Source organism: Mytilus galloprovincialis, chromosome 1 (assembly GCF_965363235.1).
Source record: "Mytilus galloprovincialis chromosome 1, xbMytGall1.hap1.1, whole genome shotgun sequence".
Classification (NCBI taxonomy): Eukaryota; Metazoa; Mollusca; class Bivalvia; order Mytilida; family Mytilidae; genus Mytilus; species Mytilus galloprovincialis.
Window position 1 is genome coordinate 22,662,314 of NC_134838.1, and position 12,945 is coordinate 22,675,258.

General features: G+C 31.7%; 1 protein-coding gene across 5 annotated transcripts in view; it reads left to right on the forward strand.

Annotated features, from left to right (window-relative positions):
* The window catches only part of LOC143069406 (germinal-center associated nuclear protein-like), a 42,831-nt gene extending 33,616 nt beyond the window's left edge, over positions 1-9,215 (forward strand). For all 5 annotated transcript variants that reach the window (XM_076244024.1, XM_076244031.1, XM_076244045.1 and 2 more), the window contains 8 exons: positions 342-515; positions 909-1,157; positions 1,544-1,705; positions 3,247-3,376; positions 5,262-5,460; positions 5,970-6,144; positions 6,997-7,093; positions 8,154-9,215. In XM_076244024.1, coding sequence (XP_076100139.1) covers positions 342-515; positions 909-1,157; positions 1,544-1,705; positions 3,247-3,376; positions 5,262-5,460; positions 5,970-6,144; positions 6,997-7,093; positions 8,154-8,632 — 1,665 coding nt within the window. In that variant the 3' untranslated portion in view covers positions 8,633-9,215. The remainder of the gene's footprint in view (positions 1-341; positions 516-908; positions 1,158-1,543; positions 1,706-3,246; positions 3,377-5,261; positions 5,461-5,969; positions 6,145-6,996; positions 7,094-8,153) is intronic.
* Positions 9,216-12,945: the final 3,730 nt, after the last annotated feature.

A 12,945-nucleotide genomic window follows, 5' to 3' on the forward strand; every position in this document is an offset into this window, starting at 1 on the left:
TTCAGGTTTAAGTTTTTGGTCAAGACAGTTTATGATGAAGTTGAAGTCCAATCAACTTGAAACTTAGTACACATGTTCCCTATGATATGATCTTTCTAATTTAAATGCCAAATTAAAGTTTTGACCCCAATTTCACAGTCCACTCAACATGGAAAATGATAGTGCGAGTGGGGCATCCGTGTACTATGGACACATTCTTGTTATACTCTGAAATATTTGATACCTTTTTTTTGAATATCAGTGGAACAGATTGTTCTTTAAAACAGTACATGGTAATTTATAACTTCTTTATTGACAGTTTTACATCAATCTTGTATTATAATGATGAGTTTTAATTATAGGATATGTTAAGTCTGTACAGAACTGAGATCCAATATAGTCACAGCAGTATAGTTAAAGATTTAGGAGTTTGCATTAAAGCAGTGAAAGATGAAGAATTAGGTCACAGTGACCTTCTTGGAACAAATGGAATAATTTTTGTTCTTCCTCCTGGCGTAACTGATGATTTATCTGCAGTAAGTTTTTATTTTTGTAAAATCCAAGCAGATAAGGCTTTTCATAACTACTTCCCTCATATCAAATGAAAATAGGGGATCACATGCCTTATTTTCTTAAAAAATCTATAAAAAAAACACAAATTCTGTCAAATTCAAAGTAATTATCTGCCCTTGATTTTAAAAGGATTAATAGATAAATCAAAAACACATAACAACACTTAAATTTTTTATAGTTAATTTTTGTTATGTTACTGTTGTATATTAAAGGATACATGTACTTGATAAATTATTTTAAAACAAGAAAAGAAGTTTGTTACATGCCCAGAAGGATGCTCAGAAACAACATCCTACCTACCTAAATTTATATGGTCAGAATCTAATTTGCTAATGGCTATATTGTTCCATTGACAGGAATACTGGGATGATGCTAGAAGTCGCCTACAAACGTTATTACAGTTGAAACCATTATATCCACCGGTACCCTTGGTGATAATGATTCCACTGTTAATCAGTGATGATTTAGATGATTTAGTTTATACCGGACTAGATTTACCATCATTTACGGATGAAGAGTTTGTGTCCACTATCTACCTTCGACCTGTTGACCTTCAAGATTATGGCCGTTCATTAGATGTAACACAACCAGAACTCAACCAGGAAGTAAGTTAATTATTTATTATTAATTAAGAATACTAGTGAATGACAGAAAAAAAAAACTTAAAGCAATTACAGATTAAAATTAAGAACTGGACAGCTCAATTCTGTCAGAGTCTACACAAAATAATATTTCCACACTACTGTAAAATTGCTATGGTTTTTACTATACATGAAGTCCTATGATTGAAGGCAAATACTCTTAAAATTATCAGGTTAATAATGTTATTATTATTCAGGACAGAATATACAGTTATTGGTCTTTTTTTTATCAGAAATTTGCAAAAAATGATCTATAGTTTGTTTTATTTAGTATAACCAAAAATCATTTTATCTGTTATGTTTATAAAAATAACAAATAAATTTAGCTAATTATCTGATATTTCTTACAGTTACAAGAATGTGTCCAATTTTTAGCTGAAGCTTACCCACCACAGCCAGACATCAAAGTCAGATATTTAAAAGATTTCATAGATGATTACATACTGAAGAAATTCTTTAGTCCAGTTTTACAAAACCTTAAACAAAGGAAACAGAATGGTTTTCTGCATCAGGTAGTATATTATAATCAGATCACTTTAGTTATTTTGTAATAATTTTTGCGCATTACATTTCATATACCATGAAGGTTAAAGTCAGTGGAATACTGATACCAGTCCATTCATTCATGTTTCTGAAATAATCATTAAGTATGCATGAGACTAAAATTGGTTTGATTGATTTTTGGTGTTATATACCACTTCAGAACACTTTGCTATGTCATAGGGACCAGTTTTTATTGCTGGAGGAACAGGAGGGAACTACCAACCCTTCAAATGTTTGGAAAGCCTTTTTTGTCAAGCCTTAGACTACAGTCGAAAAAGAGAGACATAGCGATCCTACATTCCGTCGGCGTCAGCGTCCACAAATATTCACGCTGTGGTTAAAGTTTTTGAAATTTTAATAACTTTCTTAAACTATGCTGGATTTGTATCAAAATTGGAAAGAAGCTTGTTTATGATCCAAAGATAGTATCCTTAAGTAAATTTTGTAAAAAAAAATATACATTTTTTCCGTATTTTACTTCTAAATAGACTGCCATGAAGCATAACATTCACTCTGGTTAAAGTTTTTAAAATTTTAATAAATTTCTTAAATTATCCTGGATTTATACCAAACTTGGACAGAAGCTTGTTTGTGATCAAAAGCTAGTATCTAGAAAGAAATTTTGTTAACATTTTGTATCTGTTTATCTGTATTTTACTTATAAATGGACTTAGTTTGTCTTCCAGTTAACATTACATACAGTCTGCAGTTCAAGTTTTTTTAAACATTTATGATCATTTATTAAATTCATAACCTATCCTGGATTTTTACCAAACTTGAACTTGGACAGAAGCTTCTTACAATCAAAAGATTGTATCAAGAGGAATATTTTTATTGATTTTTTTCCTCATTTTTGTTGAGTCTGCAATTAACAACAAAAGTAGGCGAAACACTGGGTTCCGCGGAACCCTTACGAATTTTTATAAAGAATTTAGAGCATTAAAAGAAAAATTGTCAAAATAGAACTGCGGCCCAATAGCCTGTGATCTGTTTGATGTAAGCAGTGTATCCCAAACTCTGTCTGACTGACAAAATGTCACACATCTAAATCATTCGGTAAGACAGAACTATTAAGATTTTTTGGTTGAACATATAGTAGAAAAGTTCAAATTTCTCTTTTGGTCAGATGAACCTGAAAACAGATTGACACAGACTGTGTGGGTGTAGTCAATTGGTGCCTACAATATACATGCAAACATTTTGTGATTCTGACATACATTGAAATATAAGATAATCTTCTATGTGGTTCTGTGCAGTTACTAGAAGTTGTTATAGCTCACAGCAGAGACTTAACAAGAAGTTTTAGTCATTCATTGATACTGCTGCATGTGTTGTCTCTTTGACACATTAATTTGTTTCCAATCTAATTTTATATGGTTATGAAGTTACATATAAAATTAAAAATTGTAATCAGTAAATTATGTTTTAAGATACCTGGAGTCTATTTTACTTTTGCAATTACTTGCTATCTGTCATAGAAGAGGAAAATAATATATCCATCCTATTTCAGATGCCAGAACAGATGGTTATATTATTTAATCATGTGATCAGTCACATGACCAAAGTCTTAGCATCAGAAACATTGAAGGACCAGTCTTGGCCAGTTGCAGAATTCTTCTCAACAAAAAGTCCAACTCTTTGTAAGTTGGTGTATATTTTATTTGCATGTGTTTCTTGTTGTCATAGATTTTTTTCTATCTGTTTTCATTAATAAGTTGGTCATTTACTCTAGTGACTTTATCATCAGTGACCTATCTCATTTTAGTGTGTCCTGTTTTTCTTAACTGAGATATTAAATCAGAAATATGCATTGAGATCAAATAGATGAATCAATAAAATGTTAGTTTTCTTTCTCCCCCTGCAACTAAAGTTGCAGAATGCAAGACATAGAGACACTGGTACATGTAACAGTAAAAATTATTTGTATAAAGTTTAATATTTAAGAAGGTATACTTTCCTTGTAATGCCTACAAGACTACAAGTCCATTATACAGGGTTCACCTAACTCAACCTTATTTTATGGATCACTCATGGATCAGTGATCAAGGTTAAAGTTACATGATAAGGGAGGTGTGTTTCTCAGATACTATAAGCAGTAGGTCAACTATATGTGGTGTATGATTCTTTGGTTAGTGTTAAGTTTTGTGTTTTGTTCTGTTTTTAGCTCACCTGGCCCGAAGGGCCAAGTGAGCTTTTCCCATCACTTGGCGTCCAGCGTCAGCGTCGTCCTCCGTCGTTAACTTTTACAAAAATCTTCTCCTCTGAAACTACTGGGCCAAATTAAACCAAACTTGGCCACAATCATCATTGGGGTATCTAGTTTAAAAAATGTATCCGGTGACCCGGCCAACTAACCAAGATGGCCGCCACGTCTAAAAATAGAACATAGGGGTAAAATGCAGTTTTTGGCTTATAACTCAAAAACCAAAGCATTTAGAGCATATCTGATAGGGGTAAAATTGTTTATCAGGTCAAGATCTATCTGCCTTGAAATTTTCAGATGAATCGGACAACCTGTTGTTAGGTTGCTGCCCCTGAATTGGTAATTTTAAGGAAATTTTGCTGTTTTTGGTTATTATCTTGACATTATTATAGATAGAGATAAACTGTAAACAACAATAATGTTCAGCAAATTAAGACCTTAAAAGAAGTCAACATGACCAAAATGGTCAATTGACCTCCTAAGGAGTTATTGCCCTTTATATAGTAATTTTTTAACAATTTTCACAAAATTTGTAAAATTTTACTAATATTTTACACTGTAACTACTGGGCCAAGTTCATTATAGATAGAGATAATTGTATGCAGCAAGCATGTTCAGTAAAGTAAGATCTACAAACACATCACCATCACCAAACCACAATTTTGTCTTGAATTCATCTGTGTCCTTTGTTTAATATTCACATAGACCAAGGTGAGCGACACAGGCTCTTTAGAGCCTCTAGTTTAAATACTAATAGCAAAAGCTTAGCCATATTTAGTGTATGGAATAATTGTTAGGTGTACATATTAATATAAAAAATATAGTTGTCCTGCAGGTATCATCTGGTCTTGACCTCATTTTCCTGGTTCATTACACAATTATTTTATTTAGTGGTTTTGTCTACTTCTCCGGTGCTAATGGTAATAGGACCAATATTTTTTGGTGTATGGAATGATAGTAAGGTGTACATGACTGTCTAGCATGATTCATCTGAATGTGATCTCATTTTCATAGAATATTGATGATATTAAGTTTATGTGATACTTGTAGTAAATCCTTCATGTTACAGACTTCCTGCATGAATTGAATAAGTAAAACAGACCAGACGACATTTTAGTATGTCACTATAGTTTTTATCTCTCTCTTGTTTTAGAAATCAGCTGTCAATCTAGCCACTGATGCAATATCTATGTAGTCTATGTAGAGAGTAATATTATAACAGCATATTATAACATCAGAATAACTTCAAAGTTTTTTGTTTTTTTTAGCATTTGTTTGTAATTTATAAAATTTAAATGTACATATGTGTTTAAACATTTCAGGTATACCTGCTTCCCATTGGAATACAGAAGATCATTTATATTGCATAGAACAGTTAACAGAATCATTGCAGTTACCATGGTTTCTGAATGATGATTTTGAGAAAGATGATTGGTCAGAAATATGTGAAGTATTGTGGATTTATATTGACAAAGTCATAGATGACCATTCTGGACAAGCCAAAATAGACCTATCATCCAAGTATGAATTGTTATCAATCTTTAATCAATTACTTTCACACATGTTAAAAAATTTAGAAGAAGTAATAAAATGAATTATATCAGTTAATATGTTACATTTGTTTTCTAATATATAATATCAATAGTTTACTAAGGATGTGAGTGTGTTCCTCTTTTTTTACCACTCAATAATAGTTGCAGAGCCGATATATGTTTTTGTTTTTTCAATTTCATGCCATAAAAAGGATATTCTATCAATGGCCAGTAGTAGGTTAGTTTTAAAGATATGCAGAGAAATGGGTCACCATATGGTCTAATGCCAGAAGGATGAAGGTTGGGTTACAATGTGAACAAAAACTCAAAAAGAATTTGTGAATTTATAGAATAGAATACTGGATCTTGATATCAAATTTTGTACCTTTGATGTATACAATTTGTAAAATAAAATATATGGTAGACTATAACATTAACTATACATCAGACTATAACTGTAAACATTCACATTTGATCATTTTGTGTTTTTCTTTTTAGGATAAGATTAATTTTGAAGAACACAGAGAGAGATTTTGAAGACCTTTGTTACTTACTAGAGAAGGAGACAAGATGTGAACCCTCACATGAAAATATTCCGTGGACAGATGTCATATCAGCTTGTATAGACTACAAACTAACTGTCACCCAATTTAATGATACACAGCTGAATGATGTAGGTCAAGTTAGGAATAACAATACCATTCAGTTTATAGAAATGAAATTGCTGGGGGGGAAATTATCCATCCTAACTTTTAACAGCCGAAATTTGCTGCTCATCATCATTAGTGGAGGTTTTCTGTTACCCAACATATGAGTATCATGTTTGATAAGTTGACATCCTCAAATAAAATTTATGTTTGGATGCCCAATTCTTAACACTATAAACTTCATATATTCTCCTTTGTACCCATGTACTGTTCTCTGTATTTCCATTTATCAGATGCAGGTCCATCATAAATTCTTAAACCTCTCAGCCCATACAGTTGAAGCAGTTGCAAACAATATAACAAACTTGACATAAATGTTTTGTTCCTGAGGATGCTTGTACAAAGCTTTTTAAAAAAAATATGAAATTTGGCTATTGTCATTTACTTAAAATGTTAAGATATGCTATAGACCATGGTTTAATGGAAGTAAAATTTGAAATAGGTTTTATGTTTACATTCATATCTGTATTTCAGAGTCCCATAGTGCATGTTGTGATCAATTGAAAATCCCTACCACTGTCTTTTTTTGCATGTTCAACAAAATAACTAATTTTTGGATCAACTTCATGCTATAGTGACTTTAGATATGGATATGTCAATACTTTTGGTGTACTGAAGATATTTCACTAATAATATATATTCTTATTAAATTATAAAATGCTTTAGAAAGCTTGTTGGCTATTGTTTTTCTTCAATTCCAATCAATCCAATAGTAGCTTTATACATATTTCTTTTGAACAAATGGTATTTGTTCCTGACAATGATAATGTTTAAAGGAATACTGACACCAATTTTAGATAAATGATTTATATTTACAGAAGTTTGAATTGTTGGCAGTGTACATGAAGAAGGAACTAGATGATTACCGTCCACCTGATAGCTGGAGATTCATGGAATCTGTCAAAGATTTTAATGGTATAGTATTTCTCTGATTTTTATTTCATTTTCATTGGAGCAACACTGCATTTAGCAAGCTAATTATAGAAGAATAATTAAGCTATGCATACTGATACTGATAAGTTTTTATGCCCCACCTACGATAGTAGAGGGGCATTATGTTTTCTGGTCTGTGCCTCCGTTTGTCCGTCCGTCCGTCTGTGCCTCCATTCGTCCGTCCACTTCAGGTTAAAGTTTTTGGTCAAGGTAGTTTTTGAAGAAGTTGAAGTCCAATCAACTTGAAACTTAGTACACTTGTTCCCCATGATATGATCTTTCTAATTTTAATGCCAAATTATAGTTTTGACCCCAATTTCATGGTCCACTGAACATAGAAAATGATAGTGCGAAGTTCAGGTTAAAGTTTTTGGTCAAGGTAGTTTTTGATGAAGTTAAAGTTACATCAACTTGAAACTTTGTACACATGTTCCCTATGATATGATCTTTCTAATTTTAATTCCAAATTAAAGTTTTGACCCCAATTTCACGGTCCACTGAACATAGAAAATGATAGTGAGAGTGGGGCATTCATGTACTATGGACACATTCTTGTTTTACAGTGAATTGATGCCATTGCATCTATTTTGGTATACATACATTAATATTTGTAACATTGATGAAATTTTAAAATATCTCACACAATATACAACAAATTACCTGTGTAATAAGTACAGGTTCTGATTCGGGGAAGAAGTAAAGAATCAGATCTAACATTGTTAGGCTAATTTTCTAGGCGTTTTATAGATATTCTAATGCCTGGTATTTCTTAATCGTGAAAAATCCATGGACAAGGTATGAATTTGCAGTTTTCTCTACTCTTTGGCAGAAATAGATTTATCAACAGCTTATTACTTACATGGGTAATCAGTGGAATATTACAGAATACATCAAGAGATGCTTGGATTCTTGATGTAACAATATAACATGCATATTTGATTGAAAAATATACATTGTTGTTAAAAAAAAAACAACATTTTAGTTAAAATTGATTCAAATTAAATTTAAGTCTAATATTTGATTAACATTTATTTTATTTCAGTGACAACTTCAATGAAATCTTCAATGCAGATAGCAAAAATAAAGTCAAAAGCAAAGAAAGCAGAAGAGAGTTTATCCTATGAACCTGATCATGTGAACAAAACACAAAATAATGCTAACATTGTTCTTGAAATAGAACCTGAGTGTGTTCAGGCTGCACGTAAAATATCGATATCACTAACATCTGATCTTAAAAAGGAACAGCGGGAGTCAAACAAATATGACGAGTTTCTAAAGAATGCGTTGTTGAAAGGAGATTTGAACAATACAACAATGCCTGATATTTCAGCCCTTCCACCCTGGAGTGTATTTGATTCTCCAGACAAAACTGTGTCAGGTGACCACGTACTCCTGGAAAGTTTAAGTGAACCTTTAATAACTGATGAAGTTGACAAACTGAAAAAAGAAATAGATACAAACAGAAGAGCTAGTGATTTGTTTGAAAGTCGGTTAAAACAATGGTTAGGTAGTCCTGTATGATGTGTTGAACTTTTTTTTGAACCGGAATATTGATTAAATCATTAATCTCGTTTAACAATTGATGATACATTACAATTTTTGTAAAGGACTGAAAATTTATTGTGTTACATTTATCAAATCATGTATTAGTTTTTTATACTTGAACAATAGTGCTATTGAAAAATACAGTTTATTTTGTTATTTATTTGTATAATTGTAACAGACACCAAAAAACAAGTGGTTGTTATGAACTTAATAAGTACTAAATATGGCAAAAATCAGTTATATAAATCATGAAGGTGTATATATTTTATTAAATTAGCACATGATTTTAAAAAAAAATCATGAGAGGAATTTTGTCTATAACAAGTTCTAAAATGTCAACAAAAACTCAGAGTTATTTACTTTTTAATCTGCTATGAATCATTGGATCTACTTAATATACTTGATGCAGAGATATCTATCTGTGAAATGTTTGTTGATCCACAGTTGCTGGTATGCTGTCAAAAGCAAATATCATGAAGATTAATGAAAAGTAAATGTTGTGAAATTATCCAATTATGTATGCCATATTGATTTGTTGTAATAAACTATACATATTTAGCATTTGTTTTTTTGTACCTGTATACAAGATCTACTAATATTAAAAATTTGTGAAGATAAAAAGTTCATGAACAGAAAAAAAGTGCCAACTTGTCTTACTCCTATTTACCTGACCGTGTTATGTAAGTTTTGCATCATTTGGCATCAATTATCACTTGGTATCTTTGAACTGTTCTTCCCCTTTTTGATTTCTTTTTAAACCACTTTATTCAATTTTAATTTAAGATATATTTTACTAATAATTCTCATTTGATTGATTGATTGATTTGAATGAAAAACTCTGGATGAAATCATTAATTCTGATTGGTTGATTTAAAAAGTTCTGAAACTACAATTTGTAATTCAGTGTATTTTGATAGGGTGGCAAACAAGACAGCATTGGTGACAAATAGTTGCCTTAAAAACCGTATGAATAAATTTTTATGCCCCATTTATGGGCATTATGTTTTCTGGTCTGCATCTGTCCATTCGTTTGTCAGTTCGTCTGTCCGTCTGTCCCGCTTTAGGTTAAAGTTTTTGGTCCAGGTAGTTTTTGATGAAGCTGAAGTCCAATCAACTTGAAACTTAGTACACATGTTTCTTATGATATGATCTTTCTAATTAGAGATTTCCCCCCATTTTCACGGTCCATTGAACATAGAAAATGACTATGTACTATGGACACATTCTTGTTTTCTCCTATTCTGATACTAATAAGTTGGCAGGAATTATGGAAGGGACTCTTATGATTCTTATTTGTTTAAAATTGGAAAAATATGGCCACCAGAAAAATCTTGTGTATCTATACTACTACATATGAGTCATTAGTGAATTGCATGCAGAACTTGTTTATTTTCTTTTTCTTTTGACATGACTTGATACTAATTCTCAGAAAATTTGGACCATATGCCAAAGTTATACCATTTCTGGCATTAAAATTCCTCAATAACAATATAAGTCTTGTATGATTGACCAACATACAAGTATCCACCAGAGTATAATAATGTAGAAGTTAGCAGTTATAACAATGAGAACAATGAGAACACTATAATCTACTTTAAAAGTTCCAACATGAAAAATATATAATGTTTAAGACGAGAAAATAGCGTCCTTATTTATTAGAAAACAAACAAAAAAATTAGTCTGACTGACATGAACCAACGACAACCATTGTTCTACAGTCCACTAGGACAATTAGAAGATGACAGTGGGACTTTAAGTGCTCAACCTTCCCCTAACCTGGAACAGTGGAGTAACAGCACATTTACAAAGCAAACTGTAGAAATCGGTTGCAATTGGCTTAAGTCAACAGATTGATACAAGGCTCAAAAACCACTAAAATAAAAACAATAGACACAGTGCATTAAAATATATCTGTATTTACATTTCTGACAGCTAGTTTGAAGCCAATTACAACAAATCGTTTAATTGGAATGAATTTTCATTGATTTTCAAAGGGGCAAATTGCAACGAAATATGAAAATATGATTTGTTGCTCAATCATTTATGAAAGTGGGTGAAATAGTGAATTAATAATTTTTGCTTTAAGCAGTCAATTTGGTTCAAATTTACCAAAATAGGCCAAGAAACATTGCTGATGAAATATTCACTAGCAAGTGAATAATTTGACCTCATTGAATCCGAATTCATGAGGCCTTTAATTAAACTCCTAAGTTAGAGGTGCATGGTTGTGTATGAACTAGATGTGTTTTGCTATTAAAAGAAAAAAAAACAATGTCAACATTGAGGTTAAAAAAAGGCTATAAAACCATTTGGTTGACTGATGCGATCTACAAGGACTCATTAAAACAATGATTTTAAAACATGTTTTAACCTATATAAATATGCAATCAAACAGACCTAGAATAAAGTACTCAGTCACTGGAATAAAAAGAGTTAGAAAGGTCAAATTAAGAAGAGCATTGAAGACCTAAAAATTTCGAAAGGCTTTGCTTTCAAATAAAATATGTTTATGTTCGACTGTTCAGTAAAGACCCTTCGAAATTGCATTTAATTGATAAATTCAACAACACTTACCGTTATCTTGATGATATTTTTTCGTTAAATAATCAAGAATTTTCTCAATATACTGCTGAAATTTACCCCAAGGAACTTACTTTAAATAAATCAAATTTATTCGGTAATAACTGTCCTTTCCTGGATTTAGATATTTTGGTTTTAAACGGGAAACTCCACACTAAAATTTACAACAAAAGAGACGATTTTTCAATCCCTATTGTTAATTTTCCATTTTTAGATGGTGATGTTCCTTTTGCACCATCTTACGGTGTTTATATTTCACAACTTGTTCGCTATGCCGGTGTCTGTTGTGACGTTTTTGATTTTAACAAACGCAACCTATGTATTACTGGTAAATTATTAAACCAGGGATATCGTTACCATAAATTACTTAAAACCTTTACTAAATTTTCCATAGATATTAAGATTTGGTTTTGAAGTTTGGTTGTACCTGCAGAAACTTATTTCAAACGGGATAGCACATCCTCATTTTTACGGAAATGTTGTTAACCGTGCCCGGGAATTTAGAAATGATCCATGTAAACTTGTCGCTCCTTTAAATAAACTTATTCTAAAAGGTTACCTATTCAACACTGTAATAAGATCATTGAATATTGTTTTTATTGGTATAAATATTGATTTTGTTATCAGTAAATTAAAAGCTAACTAAATATAACTAGTATGTTATATACACATACATATTCATGGATCTACAATCTTTCGATACCTGTAACTTGACATTGCACAAGGTCATTTTTTTCTCTGGCTGTTTATGACGTATTTACACTAAATCCATTGGATGTTGGATGTGTATGGATTGATAGTTTAGTCTTAGATGCATAATTTTTTTATTAGTTGTTAGTGGCTTTGAACTAGCTGTCAGATAACTGCGAGTACTCTCAGATCTGTTCATTGCGTCTTTTTGTGTCGGGATGTATAAGTACCCGGCCACGTCCACTTGTATTTTTGTCCATCTGATGAGTTAGGCCTTTTTCAACTGAATTTTATAGTTCGTTCTTATGTTGTACTGTTATACCACTGTCCCAGGTTAGGGGGAGGGTTGGGATCCCCCTAACATGTTTAACCCCACCACATTATTTATGTATGTGCCTGTCTCAAGTCAGGAACCTGTACTTCAGTGGTTGTCGTTTGTTTATGTGTTACATATTTGTTTTTCGTTCATTTTTTTTACATAAATAAGGCCGTTAGTTTTCTCGTTTGAATTGTCTTATCGGGGCCTTTTATAGCTCACTATGCGGTATAGGCTTTGCTCATTGTTGAAGGCCGTACGGTGACCTATAGTTGTTAATGTCTGTGTCATTTTGGTCTTTTGTGGATAGTTGTCTCATTGGCAATCATACCACATCTTCTTTTTTATATTAAAAGGAAATGTGAAGTAAAACAATCAATGAGAAAAAAAGTAAAAACTAGAGATAGTAAAAGAGCTGCAAGTCTCCATATCAATGTCATTCTGTAAAGTATTTTAACTTCATCTATTTTTCCCTCTTTTTTGGACAAATTTTGTCAATGGACACATCAAGGATTTGTACTATCCTTGGACACATGCAATCAATAATTTATTAGATCATACCAAATAAGTGCAGCGTGACAATACTCAGAGAAATTATAGTACCAGGATGAAAAAATTCCACACAAAGAGACCAGTTGTGTCGAATAATATTGACCTTAGGATCGTACAAGTGCTTTTAAGGTATATCATCGATATATTTTTC